This window comes from Perca flavescens, chromosome 9 (genome assembly GCF_004354835.1).
Source record: "Perca flavescens isolate YP-PL-M2 chromosome 9, PFLA_1.0, whole genome shotgun sequence".
NCBI classification, from domain to species: domain Eukaryota; kingdom Metazoa; phylum Chordata; class Actinopteri; order Perciformes; family Percidae; genus Perca; species Perca flavescens.
In genome coordinates, this window is record NC_041339.1 from 37852334 (window position 1) to 37868290 (window position 15957).

Genomic DNA, 15957 nt, shown 5'->3' on the forward strand with positions numbered 1-15957 from the left:
ACTACATCTCCAACCTTGACACTTCTTTCTGCATGGTGCCACTTGTGTTGTATGAACAAGTTTGGTCCTGCCAGTTCACTCCATTTCCTCCAGAACCTGTCGACTCCAGCCTGGACAGCCCTCAGTCTGCGCCATGAGCGGGTTTCCATGTCGATTCCACGTACATCTCCTCCTTGTCCAGTGCGCCCCAGGATAAGGGAGTTAGGGGTTAAGTACTCCACTGAGTCCTCCTGCTCCTATGCCCTGGCATCGATGGGTCGCTCATTAGTCAAGTTGGCTGCCAAATAGAGAAGGGTCAACTCCCCCCAGGTGTAGCAGCCAGTTGTTCCGCCAAGACTGTTAAGAGCTCTCTTAATGAGCTTGACAGCTGCCTCTGCTGCTCCATTCCTATGTGGCGAGTCTGCAGGATGAAAGTCCCATTGCCACTCTGTGCCATTTTTGGCAGCCTTGTCCTCAATGGATGCCTTCTGCAAACAGGCCAGGTGCTTGTGTAGCTCTCTCAGAGCGGGCCTGGCGCCCAAAAAAATGTGTGCCTCTGTCTGACCATAATCTTTTGGGATGCCCCCTCAGAGCAGTGAATCGAGAGAAGGCCTGGAGAAAGCTCTCAGAAGATTGGTCGTCAACGAGATCAGCATGGATGGCTCTAGAAGCCATGCAGCAATACACAACTCCCCAGACCTTTTTCTTGGTTCTTTTCTTAACAGCGTCCCTCACTTCCAAAGGTCCGAAGAGATCCAGTGTAGTATACTTAAATGGGTTTGCTCTACTGGTATGTTCCTGAGGAAGAGCGTTCATCACTTGCTGGCACAGCCGGGCTCGCTGCTTCTTGGAAGTGATGCACTTGTTGATCACCTTCTTCACGGTCCTCCGACCTTGCACAACCCAGGCCTTTCTTTTGGTGTGCAGAAATGTGGCAGCAACCCCTTCATGATTCGCTTCGTGAGCTTCCCTAGCAAGCAAGGCCCCCAGCCACGACTGGAATGGAATTAATGGTACAGCTGTTCTGTCTTCATTCCAAGACTGGACTCTACCACCACAAAGTAAGAGTCCATTGTTGTCATCTTTGATCACAACAAGGCGGTTTAAAGTTGTATCCTGAAAGTTCACACTGTCTTGGGCCGCAAGGGCTAGGTCTTGGAAAGCCGCCGTTCTCTCTTCCACAGCCAGCCTGGGGCCCCTCACCTCCCACTTTGCTGGACTTGAGGCTGGGTAGCTTGTTCTTAGCCAGGTTTCTGCAGCTCTCCGAACCCAGGCGATTATTCCACACAGTTTAGACTAGCTAGACTATTCCACACTAGTTTAGACTAGTTTAGCTAGGCGCAATAGAGCCACACCCCAGGGCCTCCTTGCGAGTCTTCCCCAACATCTGTATTGCTGGAACCTGAGAGTTTTTCTTGAGACTTGGTGACTACAGCTGAGAACGCTCGTCTCTGCAACCGTTTAACGTCATTAGCAACGCTAGTCACTATCTCGCTGGCCGTCGTCACAGGGCACTCACCTTCAGGCAAACTCCGAAACTCTGGGCCTTGTTGCCACTCTGATCCTCCATCGAGTTCCTCAGGAGTTGCTCCCCTTGTGATGATGTCTGCTATGTTTAGCTTGCCCTCAATCCACCTCCAGTCTTCCACTGGTCCAGCCTTCTGGATCTCTCCGATGCGGTTAGCGAATAAACTTTGGTAGCCATAGCTTTCCTTGTGAATTGCTCCCAGGATCGTTTGGCTATCCACGAAGTGGACCCAGCGTGCGACCTTGATGCGGCAGTGTTTTACAAAGTATTTTGTCAGACGGATCGCAAGACAGCACCACATACCTCTGCCTTAATTACGTCTCCTTTCTGGTTGAGAGGGGTAAGCTTTGCTTTTGACTCGACCAGCCGCACTACGACCCCGTTCTTTGTCTCCCAACGGAGATAGAGCACCACGCCGTAGGAAGCCTCACTTCCATCTGAAAACGTGACTCCCATTGGTTGGCCTATGGCCCCAGTTGGTGTGAGGCCTCTATCAAACCTGATCTGGGCAAGTCTCACATATTCTGCAAGGAGTCTTATGGAAGCCTCCCGTAATTTTGGTGAGAGTGGGTCATCCCAAGTGTCTCTAACTAGATTGCTAACACTCACTTCTTGGTAAGCTTCTCTCACAAGCATCACCCCTTTCTGCTTAGCGGGTGTGGCAAGACCGATGGGGTCGTAGAATCCAGCAATCTGGCTTAGCAACATCCAACGGGTCAGGGGGTTTGGAGTTTTACGTCTGACTTCCTCTTCACACAAATCAACTCCTGTCCTCATCTTTCCTCTCTTCTTTGAAAAGTTTACGGATGCCAACACACAAAGTTTGTCAGTCTCTGGTTCATAGCCGACTCCAAGTGCTTTGCTGTCGTTGTCCCGCATCTGGTTGGGTAACACCAGAGTTTTGGGCACACTCACAGTTGTCTTACTGACAATGACATCAGGTGTGGTTATGGACCTCCCACTTTGGCCCGATAAGACCCACGGCCTAAGGGAGAAGCCTCCAGCTCTTAAGATCTTTTCCACTCCTTTGGTGATTTTCTCCAGTATCCGCAAGTCATTGTGGGACAGCAAGAGGTCATCCACATAACTATCTTCTACTAAAACTCGGCGCTCCTCAACCATAGCTGCGAACTGGGGCAGGTTGGCTGTTTCTCTCATAGCCACCTGGGCAAGACAACCAGCAGGTTTATCGCCAATGTTGACCCTGACGACAGCAAAGACTTCAATTACCTCCTCAGGGTTGTCTCTCCAGAGGAATCGATGGAGGTGTACTTCTTTGTCTTCTAGCCAGACAGAGTTGTAAATTTTTTTCACGTCGCCCAAGGCAGCATACAACCCTGTCCTGAATCTCAGAAGCACTCCCCTTATCTGATTTAGAACGTCAGGACCCTTGTACAGTAAATCATTCAAACTTATTCCCATGTATTCTTGGCTGCTGTTCCAGACAATTCTTACAGGGGTGGCGGTTAAGTGAGGATTAGGAGTAACCAAATGACTGATGTACCACTTGGGTCCCTTCCAGCTTTCAATTTCCTCTTGGGTGAATTTAACAGCGGCCCCTCTGGAGAGCATATCGTGGATTTGCTCTCTGTATGCAGCCTTCCATTCCGGCTCTCTCTCCAGTCGTTTCTCAGTGTTTAAAAAAGTGGCTTCCACTGCACGTCGATTGTCAGGCAACGTGGCGGGGTCTCCTTTCCAAGGGTAAGCTGCATCCCAGTGAGGGGATTCGCTGTGCTTGTCCGCTTGCACGTAGGTGAGACATTCCTTTATTTTCTCTAAGTCTCTTTCCTCCCCTAGGGTCATTTCCTTGCCTTCCGCATCTGCAGCTACCACACTGAGGATCACAGGCGGCACCAATACTGTCCCACTGGAACCATTCAAAGACTTCTTTGTTGGTGGTTGCAGTGTTTCGGTGGATTGCGCCTTCTCCTTCCACCAAGTCTTTAGTGGTTCCTTCCGTTTCCACGAGAATCTCTTTGTACGCCCTTGAAGCTGTTCTCATTGATCTCACGAAATGGGTTTCAGACCTGTGCCCTGCCAGGTCTATCACTTCAAAGAGGTCATGTATTCCACCAACAGTCTTCCCAAGGGGGCCATCCGAGAGGACGAGGTCTCCCACTATTTGGACTGGCTGTGGGACCATGCGACCCTCCCTGTGGCTAATCAACAGGTCGATCTCTTCGGGCCAGACCAAGTACTTGAGTGGAATGTTTGGGAAGAACTTCTGCAGTTGCTGTGGCGTGACAGCTTGGTTCACCTTCGCAACATCTTCCAGGCTGTAACAAAAGGAGTTTGTGCTCTGCTATTGAACCTTTAGGAGTTTTTACCCTCAGCCTCAGAGTGTACTTCTTGGTAGTAATGGTTTTCTCCATCCCTCCAACACCTTGGACAATCAACTTAATGTTCTCACCATTCAGTTTGAGACGTTCTGTTGCTTTATTAGAGATATAATTGGTATCTGAAGCGAGATCAACCAACGTACCGACTAGCTAGCCAGAGTTCGTCGTCGCATTCAACAGCATCATTATGACCGGGCACTCTTTTGGCTCACAACCAGTGCTAGCACACACTTTTGTTGTGATCTTATTTGAAAAGGCTTCCTTGAACTCTGCTCGCAGTTCTGGAGAAAGTTTAGCAAGGAGCTCCTTCTGTTTGTTGGTTAGTCCAAGCCCCCTTTTCCCCCATTTTGCATCGCTCTGCTCTCCGCTCTTTTCCTCTTTCTTCTTGATCTGTGGCTTTGGACAGAGCAAGTAATTGTGGTCTGAAGAGCCCTCTTTCTGACAGTCGCCCTTTGAGCATAGATACTTTTGAATGCAGCCGCCGTCGTCACCATGAATGCGCAAGCACTTAAAGCATACTCCTGCTCTCCTAAGCTGAGCCTTCTTACCTGTCAGATTGACCTTCTGGAAGACTTTACAGGCGAACAGCCTTCCTCCATGCTCGTTGTCTCCACACGTGATTCATAAGCTTGGTTGAGAGCCTTTTTGGGTGTTTCCTGACGTGGCTCTGGTAAATGCCCTCCTTTCCTTTTTCCTTTCGCTTGACCTCTCAGTATTGTCCGCCATGCTGGGCTGTAGCTGGTCTAGCTCCTCGAGAATGTCCTTCTGCTTTTTCAAGTACTGCAGTAGACAGTCTTAGTGGTTGCGTGGTAAAAACCCGCTTCCAGGGTCATTTTTGTGTGTTAACCACTCTTTTTTCAAGGAGTCAGGAAGTTTACTTTCAATTGACTGCACAACCACTCGGTTCTTTACAGCATCTTCCTCCCCTAAGACTTGCAGGTCACGAAGAGCTCTCTCCGTGGCTTGGATCAGTTCGATCGTCTTCCTCAGGTTGTTTCCTTTGATGGGGAACAGTCCTTGCACTTCTTGTGCAATTAGCAGCACTATTTTGGGCTTATTTCCGTACTTGTTGTCCATGAGCCTGAACACGTCGGCGGCGGATCCACAGCTGGACAATACAAGGTCCCTCTTGACCTTTTCATCTAGACTTCCCAAGAGATGGAACTTCCTCACATTTTCCAATCCATGAGGGTTTCCCAGACGTTGCAAGTCCTCCTATTCAGCTTTCCATCGGTAGTAATCCCTCATATTTCCAGCAAACATGGGCAAGCGTGCACATTCTAGGCTGATCTGGGGCCTGTGATTGTAAGCCCCAACTGGCTCCTCCTGCACCACAATCCTCTTTTCCCAGCTTCTCTTCATCGTCGGATTGAGAACCGCCTTGCCATGCCCACTTATCCCACAATTTTTCACGCCGTTTCTTCAACTTCCGGATCGGGTCCTTGGACTCTGTTGCCTTGGACCAAGGGATCAAGTCTTTCCACTCATCCAATCCCCGTTCAAGGTTGTAAACCTCCCGTTCCAGGTTCCTATGGATCAGTTCACGTTCCCTCCTGGTCATATGCTGGTGGTCCGTTGCCTCAGCCTGGTCCATGGCTAATCCAGCGTCTTTAGTGAGGGTGGTAATTTCCTCCTCGGCGAACCTTGTCCAGAAGCTGATCAAAATAATTTGTTCATTTTCGTCAAACTTACAGTCACATTCTGCTGTTTTCCCATCAATGCTTTCCGCCTTACTTTTGACTTCATTGTCGTCCACTTCCCTCAGAGCTGTGGCATACTCAAACCCTGCATCTCTTACTCTGGAGTGATCCACTTTAAAGTTCCACTTTAAAGAGTTTTTTTCTCCTCAGTTTTAAAAAAAAAAACCCGTCCACCCATGCATCGGTTTAAAATAAATCTCCGTCCACATGAAATCGCAAAAACACGCTGGCAAGCGCTGTCAAGAGCATGCCACACCAGCAGGCGGCGATATAACCCAAATCGTAAAATCACCTTGGCCAATCATAAGCCTAGGCAAGGCAAGGCAAGGCAGCTTTATTTGTATAGCACATTTCAGCAACAAGGCAATTCAAAGTGCCTAGAAAAAAGTTACATCCTACTCATCCGCCATTGCAAAGAATTGTCAACAAACACCAACAAAGCAGTTAGCGGCGCACAATATGACGTCAAACACAGCGGATAACGGCGCACACTCTGACGTCGCAAGGCAAAAAACCCGGTTATACTGTCCACACGACAACACTGTAACCGGCGGTTCTGAAAATGCTCACCCTGGCCGGAGTTATCAAAAATGTTCGGTTACAGTGCCCTGAAACTGTGTTTTCATGTGGACGGAAGGCCGAACCGCGTAAAAAAAGTCACGGTTATAAAAATACCCGTGTTCGTGTGGACATGGCCTAACTTTGGAGGCAAGGTAATTGGCTCTTTTAGTGAACGCAGTCTGGGCTATTTTTACATTAAATGACCACATGTCATAAACCTGAAATACAACAAACAAATAATGACAATATTTTAATCATATATACCATGTAAATATATTACTCAAATAATATAATGATGATAATGATAACGTAAATAATGAATGAATGAATAATGAAATCAAAAGCAGCCTGCAACACCATCAAATGTGGCTAATCTGGCTTAAAATGACATTGACTACATCACCCAGAATGCCTAGCACCAGAGGAGCTCTGCCGTCACTGGTTGCTATAGACGCTGTCACAGGACACAGAACCCATGTCACCATGTGCCTTGTACAACAAAAGATTAACACATGCAAAAACGCAACATAACGCGGCGCTCCACCACGGATCATGAACCAAACCACCACCATCACCACTGACACCAGAAACCAGCAGAGTGCTCGGAACATTCAGCACACCGCAAACGGCTAATGATAGCCTAATGCAGCAACCAGATTGTCGAGCAACCGCTACAAGTCGCTCACGGCCAACTAACACCGACACAGTGAGGTAAACGTTCAGTGCACAAACATAAAACATTATTACTAGCCTACGTGGGTAGTTAGCAGTTACATACCAACGGGCTGTGTGCTCCTGATGATTGTCTGGGTGAGGATGAAATGATTGCCAGGTGCCATAATTAACGTTTCTAGGTGAAGCTGCGCATGCGCACATAACGTAACATATGAGCAACCGAGAAACTTAAAGAAAACACTCGTTCCCATTATGTTTATACACATCAGACCCATTTCTTTTTCTTTTTTTTTTTTCATGTGTGAGTTAAAAGTCTCAACACTAATGTCTTACAGACAAAAGGACACACTTGTAGACACACACACTAAACTACTTCGCTATGTGCTAGCTGTGTAGCTAACAAAGGTACGTGACTAGCTGTTGGCATAGTGATGTAAAATACAAAGTCATTCACAGAACTCACATCACCCAAAGGAAAATGTTTAAAGTGGGCCTAGCAAACATAGGTATCTGTTCACATTGCACCTTAGGTAGCACTATCTGGACGCCATGTGGCTCTGTCAACCAGTTCACTCTTTCTGGATCACGGTCACTGAGACACTGTCCACCCCCCTGAGCTACAGAATCCCATCATCTCCAACAGTGGACATTTCCGAAATCAACATCCCGCAAAAATTCGGAAATCCATTGTTTATTTCTCTAGCTGTCGGTAAAAAAGTAGTCCTCCAAAACTGTAAATCAACGAAATCTTGCCACATGAATCACTGGACAAATTTTATCTCAGACTACATTTCAATGGAAAAACACAAAAAACAAAAAAAGCAATTAGCTTCAGGCAAATTTATCACAGCTAATGCACGGGCATTTTATTTCATTTCAACATTTGTGTACTCACATTGAATTATATAGCTGGAGTACCCGAGTTGTTCCTCGCAAACACAATTGAGACACAGCCAGTAAAGCGATCCCGACTGGTCTTGGTTAACTCCGCCATGCTAACCCTGCTAACTGCTAATGTTACCGGAAGACCAGGCAAGCAGCCCACGGCTGTTTATTTTGTTTTTGTTTGTTTTGTAGCCTCTTCAGCGGCCGTAGCAGACAACGGTGAGTTATTTGAAACCAAGAGAGTGGGGCTGTAAATCGGGAAGAGAGAACCTTCGGTTTGCAGTGTGTTTAGCGTAAGTTGCTGTAATTCTAAGCCAATAAAGTGTGTATTTCAGTCAGGTGGAAAAGGAAGGTAGTGGTATTTTTAGCGGTTCCTATCATAATTCTAAGCCGAGGAAGTGTGTCTGACCGGCGTGTGGAAAGGCCTGCAAGGTTGTGGGGTTTGTAGCAGTTCCTACTCTAATTCTAAGCCATAAAAGTGTGTCTGTTAGTTGGGTACAGAGCTCCGCGTGAGAATGGGCTTTTATGAATATTCAATATAGCCAGCATCTAACGTTAGCTACTCCGCTGTGCTGTGGAGTAATGTCTGGCTATGTGAGACAAGCGTCTAGGAACATTGTTGGATGCTCCAGTCTCAGCCTGGCAACCAACGGGAACTTCAAGTCTGGGGAGTAGGGGGCGGGGGAGACAACTCTCTCCAGTATTTTGAATTTGTACTGCAGTAACTATTTTAAACACTAGCAGTCAGTATTACATATTGCACCTTTAATTGGTAAATGATCACCTTACTAGTTGTGGGAACCTTTTTTTGTTTGTTTAATTGTTTCTTCCTGTTGATTTATAACATTTTGTTTTGTGTGTGTGTGTGTGTGTGTGTGTGTGTGTGTGTGTGTGTGTGTGTGTGTGTAGGGAGAAAACAAGTTTCTGCGCTGGTGGAGAACGTGGTTAGTGGGAACTCTATGGGTACTCTGATCATCCAGCCCAGTGGCAATGGATTGTTGAACATGGACGGCATGACTCTACCAGTCATTGCAGCCACATATTTGGACAAAACCAACCAGTGGGAAACTGTGGGCCTTCAGAAACGTAACGAAGCCCTCCAACACATCAAGACCGGTGGGCTCAAAGATGTATTTATTAGCACAGATAACAGAAATATTAATGATTGATTGATTCCCCTCTGTGTGGGATTTTAAAGTTCCTGATTGGCAGAATTGGTATAAAAAAGGCAGGGTGGTAGACAGTCATGCATGCTATATCCTTGCACCACATAAACGAGCTAGAGAGAATTAATTGTCTGAATGCAACACATAGGGCCTGATTTACTAACACTAGGGCAGTTTGCGCTGCGTCTGTTTATGAGAGTTCGGTAATAGCGCACGCTATGCTTCCACATTTTGTGTAGTATTTATCAACCCTGACACCCATCAGCCAATCAGCATCTTTCTCCGCCCACTATACCGTAAATTGTGCTGTAGCGAAGCGGTACTTGTGCTATGATAGGGCTGAGTGCAGACTGCGATATTCCCACTGCTGATGCTAGGACTGTTTGAAATGATCCTGATGCCAGTATGTGTAATGTAGCGAGGAGTTTAACAACTGCTGGAATGGGATGTGAACGCTGAGTCGGAGATTCAATTTCATCTTTGATTTCTTCCAGTAACTCTAATATTGCACGGCTGCTCGATCTGTAACGCTAAATGATGTTGTGTTCACTGACAAAGTGTGATTCTTGTGTTAAAAATATTTTCAGCCTCGCCTATGTCTTCGTCTTGCTCAAATTACTGTTGCCATTTCACCAGCGGCATAAAGGTCTACGAGGAAACTCGATTGTGGCTGGTTCAGACCTGCTTTTAAGAGGCGGAGAATTTCCCCCGCAGAATAGATGCGGGCTCTTACTGACAGTCTTTGTAAATACCGCGGAATATATAATTAGGTGCACTTTGCGCTTATCCTCCCACCTTTTTGGGTGGAACTCCCACTTTCCCCACGACCCTCCCACAAACACATATTGAAAGCGCAACTTGTCTCTTCTCGCTCATGTGGAGGACAATCTGAGATTTTACCCAAGTGTCCCTGTTTGTAAATAGCCCACATCGGTTACGTCCGTCTTTGCGACCAAATAGCGCCTGGAAACAGGCGCAAACGGCTTGATAAATCTAGCCCATAGACTCATAGACCATGTTTTAACCAGGGTTGTCAATACAAACAGAAACCTATGCCATCAGAATCATTTGGCAGATGCTATAATCACTGAATGTAACAGGACTTCTCAAAGTGGCTGTGTGTTGTTTGTGTCCAGGCTACCAGAATGAGCTTGTCTTCCGTAAAAGTGATGGGTCTTTTGCTGTGTTTCAGCAGAAAGAGAGCAGCACCTGGTGAGGCATCTAAACATCCATGAACTCATATATAATTGTTTGCACATCTTCCTCTAACTTAGATTCTCACAATGTGAGGATGGTGTTTGTCATGTGTGAATAAATGAAACTAAGCTTCCTCTCCTCTCTAAGGCTGACAGCTTATGTTGCCAAGGTGTTTGCCATGGCTAACAATCTGGTGGAAATGCAAAGTCAACACATCTGTGAAGCCATCAGGTTTCTGATTCTCAACGCACAGCAAACTGATGGCGAGTTTCGAGAGATTGGATTTATGTACAGTAACACAATACGTGTGCGTGTACTGATTTAATTGACATCAGTTCTTCATCTTGGTGCTACAAAAAGAGTTAATTAAGATGAAAACATGATATGAGTAAAATGTGTGTGTGTGTGTGTGTGTGTGTGTGTGTGTGTGTGTGTGTGTGTGTGTAGAGTGGGGTGGTAGAAAGAGAGTCAGATGCCTCCATGACAGCCTTCTGCCTCATTGCCATGCAGGAGTCTCGCCCACTATGTGCTGCCAGTGTTAATGTGAGTACCTCACATCAAAACAATGTTTTCTCTTTCTCCCTCACCTCTATCATTTCTTCATGTACTGACTCCACACCAGTGATAACGAAACAAAGACTGAAGCACTGAACCACTATAAAGCATCTGACCATTTGCAAAGCCCCACCCCCCCTTAGGTACTGTTGCTACTCCAGTCTCCTTTCCAGCTTTCTGTTCTCTCACAGGACATAATGCAGTTTCCAATAAGAACAGGCATGGGTTTTCGACTCAAAATTATTAATATTCTTTTTTTATTTGGTTCTTTATTTCAGACAAAGGAAGACTCAACAAAACACACCCTCACACACACAAACACCACCAGCCTATATGCAAACAGAAATGATGTACGTGCTTATTTGCATATAGAGTAGGGAAATGAGATCACTCAAAACGTATTTGATGTGATCGGATCACTCAGGACAGATTTTAATACCAGGTGGAAAAGGGTCCCAGACACCTCTCTGATATGAGTGTGAGGTAATAAGGCCTCGTCTCTGTCGGTCACATGATTGAGGTGAATTAAAGAGAGGCACCAAAACATCTTGCTGTGATACACTTGCTTTCAAAGGTCGATACTGTGTGGAGTAGTCTGTTTTGAGAGCAACATCACTACCCCACACCCCAATAGTAATTGTAACTAATGGCGGCTCACTATAGCTCATAAGACACAGAAGAGAGAGGGGACATTCCAGTCTCAGCTTTTCTCCCAGGATCAAATGTTACAACATTCCTGAACAGATATGGATTGAAATAAATGGATTACTGTTATCCGACTGTTCTCCCATTATTCTCCTTTCTCCTTCCTTCGTCTTTTCCTTCTGTTCAGATGCTGCAAACCAGTATACACAAAGCAGTGGCCTATCTGGAAAGGCGTTTGCCCCACCTCACCTACTCATATGCTGTTGCCATGACGTCATATGCACTGGCCAATGAAAAGAAACTGAACAAGGAGATCCTCTACAAATTTGCTTCCCAAGGTATCGTCATACAGCAACATTCTTAAACTAATAGTAGATAATAATAGTATATGGTGTATTGTAAAGATTAAAATATAACACATCCATGAATAATAATTATAACATGTTTATTAGAGCCCGACCGACACACATGGTATGGTTGATATCATGAAATAATTTTCACTCACAGGATTATAAATATATATATTCAGTAAATACCGTAAATTCACAAAATATAAGATCTTAATGTAAAAAGTTTAAAAATCAAATATCAGATTTTTTTATATATATATATATATATATATATATATATATATATATATATATATTGACCTTAAAAATCTCAGTCGGGCTGTCATATGCACAAGCCTCTATGTAAATCTCTGCTTCTAAGGACTAAATGACCTTACAAGGATAACAAGTTTAGTTAAAATTAAACATAATATTAAATATAATATAATAATATTAAATATAGATGAGGGATTGGGGAATTATTAGTAAATAAATTTTGGTACAGCATCGTGCTATAAATATATTTGTGTGTGTCTTCCTCAGAGTTGTCCCACTGGCCAGTATCTACGGGACACGTTTACACACTGGAGGCCACAGCTTACGCTCTTCTCGCTCTGGTCAAAGCTGAGGTGAGCATGTCCTAATTGTGTTTTTGTTTTTGTTTTTTAAAATCTGTTAATTGATGGAAATTGCACAGGAAATACATAGAATAAAGTGTGTATCAGTAGCAAAACAATAATTTCCATTTTTTCTAACCATTTTCTTCAAACAACCATCATAGACAACATTCATCAAAATGCCTTGAACTAGCATTACAACACTACAAATAAAAGATTAAGAGTAAAGTCAAATCTAAAATCAAATGTAAAACTAAAAACACAAAAAATAAAATAAAGATTAAAAATAAATAAATGAATGAATGAAACAAAACAAAAAAGGGTGGGGGGGACATCAAGGCATCATATCGAAATGCCATAATAATACTGATAACAATAGTCTTTGTAAATTGTAGCATAAAAGTAGGTGTTTTAGAGCCTCTGTACCGCGCATTCTCAAAAAACAAAGAAGAAAAAAAGATGTGAGATGTGTGAAATGTGAGGTAGATCATATGGGTTCGGACTCCAGTTCTTTTAAGTTCTCAAAATAGGTAATGATGGGTTGCCATCTCAAGTAAAAGTTTTTCATTGACCCTCTCAACGTAAATTTTATTTTTTCTAACTTAAGAAAAAGCATAACATCTTCCAGCCAACGGGCTAGCGATGGAGGTGTTCTGGATTTCCACCCTAGAAGGCTTCTACGGCGGGCAAGCAGAGAGATAAATGCAATAACATCGGACTGGGCTCTAGTAATTGTTTCTGAGAGGATACCAAATATCCCAATCAAGCGGTTCGGTTCGATAGTTATATTGAGAGCCTCAGATAAAATTTGTAACACCCCTGACCAATATATTTCAAGGGAAGGACAGGACCAAAAAGTGTGAGTAAGATTAGCAGGGGAAAAAGAACACCTGCTACAGCTTGCATCAGCTCCTGGGTATATTTCAGCTAGCTTAGCTTTACTGTAATGTGCTCTATGTAGCACTTTAAACTGAGTAAGAGCACAGGATGATGATGAATTGACTCTTGTCAGTGCACCTTCCCAATACTCTTCCAGATCAATTCCCAGCTTGTCCTCCCAGCTAGACCGAATCCTGGCTAGGTTATGGTTCTCTAAAGAGATTATTTTCTGATATAATACAGACAACAATCCTTTTCCTGGCTTTATAAGAGTTAACTCATCCCAGGATTCGTGTGCTGGTAGGGTGGGGAAGAAAGAGAAAATGTCGTATTTGAAGATATTGAAAGGTAGGTTATGAAGTCTCTGTAGATTTTCATAACTTCTCTAGGACTTTAGAGTTGTAAAGGTCTTGAAAAGAATAAATACCCCTCTTCCACCACTCCATAAAGGACAGATCCATAGTAGATGGAGGAAATAGGTGGTTTTTGTGAATGGGGCCAAGGATAGAGGCAGAAACAAACTTGTAGTGAGAGCGAAATTGGTTCCAAATCTTAAGAGTGGATAGCACTATAGGATGAGAGGTGAAGCGAGAAGGTTTTAGAGGTAAAGAAGAGTAAATTAAAGCTCTAATACTAGAACGCTGACATGACTGCTCCTCTAGAACACACCGTTTGTACAAGGAGAGTGTAACCAAGAAAGTATCTTTTGGATATTTGCAGCCCAGTAGTAATGGATGAAACTGGGCAAAGTGAGTCCACTAACACTACGTTGCCTTTGTAAAAGGTTCTTCTTAACTCTACGGGCTTTATTGTCCCTTATAAATAAGTTTACCATTTGATTGATTGACTGAAAAAATGATTTAGTAAGAAATAGTGGTAAACATTGAAATAAGTATGAAAACTTTGGTCATCTTCACTGCAATTATACGGCCTGTCAAAGAAAGTGGCAAAGCAGACCATGTTTTAAAGTCATCTTTCATTCGGTTAACTAATACTGTGAAATTTGATGACTGAAATGAGGCGAGATTTAGTAATAGTAATTCCTAAATATTTGAAACCAGAATCAGAAAGGTGGAAAGGAAAGGAGGGCATTGGCCCAGAGGATACAGGAGAGTTCCACATGTGAAATAATTTGCCCCCTAAGGTAAGCTTTAAGTTATTCCAAAAGTTGGGAATATGAGATCCCATCAGTTTTATTTGTGCTGATGTAGACATCTATATTGGTTGCCAAAAATTTGCAAAAGTCTTTATCCACCAGTAAAAGAGGGTCCAATTTCCACATTGGACGCTGCTTTATATTCAGAGCAAAGGAAATATCTCAAACAACAGGGGCATGATCAGAAATAACAATAGCTAAGTAGTCAACAGATTTTATTGAAGGAATGAATGCGCTTTCAATGAAGAAATAATCTATGCGAGAGAAGGAGCGGTAAATTGGGGAGAAAAAAAGAGAACAGTTTCAAATTCGGGTTACGAAGCCACCATGGATCTATCCAACCACTCTGCGCCATGAATGCTGATCATGCCCTTGCCATGCCTGACAAAGATGATTTTTTGGGACATGATCTGTCTAATGCAGGGTTGATAGCACAATTCAAGTCGCCTCCCAAAATTAGTTTATGAGTATCCAGGTTTGGTAGCGATGACAGAAGTTTATTAACAAAATCAGTATCGTCCCAGTTTGGGGAGTACACATTTACCAGAAGAGCTTGTCAACTTTTCAACTGGTTTGAAAAAGACTACTGCAAATTATGACAAAGCAGCCGTAGGGGTCAGTGATGACCTCTGTTGGTGTAAACTGCACCTTCTTGTTAATGAGAATGGCAACCCCTTTCGAACTACCATTATGTCTAGAGTGATAGACTTGGCTGATCCAAGCTTTACGCAAACGGGTATGATCTTTTAGGCGTAAATGTGTCTCTTGTAAAAACAAAATATCAGCATTGATAGATTTAAGATGGGCGAAAACTCTGGATCCTTTGACTGGACCATTCAATCCCTTAACATTCCATGAAACAAAACGTACTTGTGAATTATGGTTCAAATTGTAAGAAGTAGCCATAGGAGTATAATGGTGTATGGTAATGTTTTAAAGCTGTAACAGAAGCGTTTGAGGTTCACAGGTGCTCTATAAAGCATTACATAAGGCTGAGGTAGATAAGACTGTGATAAAGGCTTGTGTCCTAGTTTCCCACTAACCCCATAAAAGGTAAAAGGAGGGGTGGAGAAAAGAGAAAAAATAAATAAAAATAACAACCATAACATGAACAATAACACTGTCCTTGATCCTCCTCTGTTAAAGAACCTGAAGGGGATCGCAGGTTTAACCAATCTACAGATTATCCGATCTGAAATAATAACAAAAACACTCACGAAATGCCACTGGAGTGGCCCCCAAAATCATGTATAAAACAGAAGCCCATGTGAACAGAACAATTTAAGTTTGATACCACTATTTAAGAGTAGGCCTATTTCCCTCTCTCTCGCCCTCTTTCGTCCATTACAAATAAAGGCCCATCATGACTAGGAGGAGCTGTCTTTTTTTTTTTTACATAATTCATGTAGTTCTACTGGAACATAGGGTCAGTTTCAGCAAATATGACAGAAAGTTGTTATGATGTGTAGCGGGAGAGTGAGGACCCAATTGCAGAGAGAGGCAGGCAGGCAGAAGATGGTGGAACTCAGAGATTTAATACAACAAAAAACGGCAGTACAAGGACTGGAACACTTACAAAATAACAAACCGACGGGCAAAACATAGGCAGGAGCAAACAAGCACATGCAGGAACAAGCACATGCAGGAACAAGCACATGCAGGAACAAGCACATGCAGGAACAAGCACATGCAGGAACAAGCACATGCAGGAAACACAAGGGCATGACCACAAAACGATCTGATACA

The 15957-nt window shown here is 43.7% G+C and overlaps 1 protein-coding gene across 4 annotated transcripts in view; it reads left to right on the plus strand.

Moving 5' to 3' along the window:
• Nucleotides 1-15957, plus strand: part of LOC114561480 (complement C3) — an 84276-nt gene that overhangs the window by 57479 nt on the left and 10840 nt on the right. For all 4 annotated transcript variants that reach the window (XM_028587521.1, XM_028587522.1, XM_028587524.1 and 1 more), the window contains 6 exons: nt 8577-8783; nt 9970-10045; nt 10178-10337; nt 10478-10573; nt 11418-11568; nt 12103-12188. In XM_028587521.1, coding sequence (XP_028443322.1) covers nt 8577-8783; nt 9970-10045; nt 10178-10337; nt 10478-10573; nt 11418-11568; nt 12103-12188 — 776 coding nt within the window. The remainder of the gene's footprint in view (nt 1-8576; nt 8784-9969; nt 10046-10177; nt 10338-10477; nt 10574-11417; nt 11569-12102; nt 12189-15957) is intronic.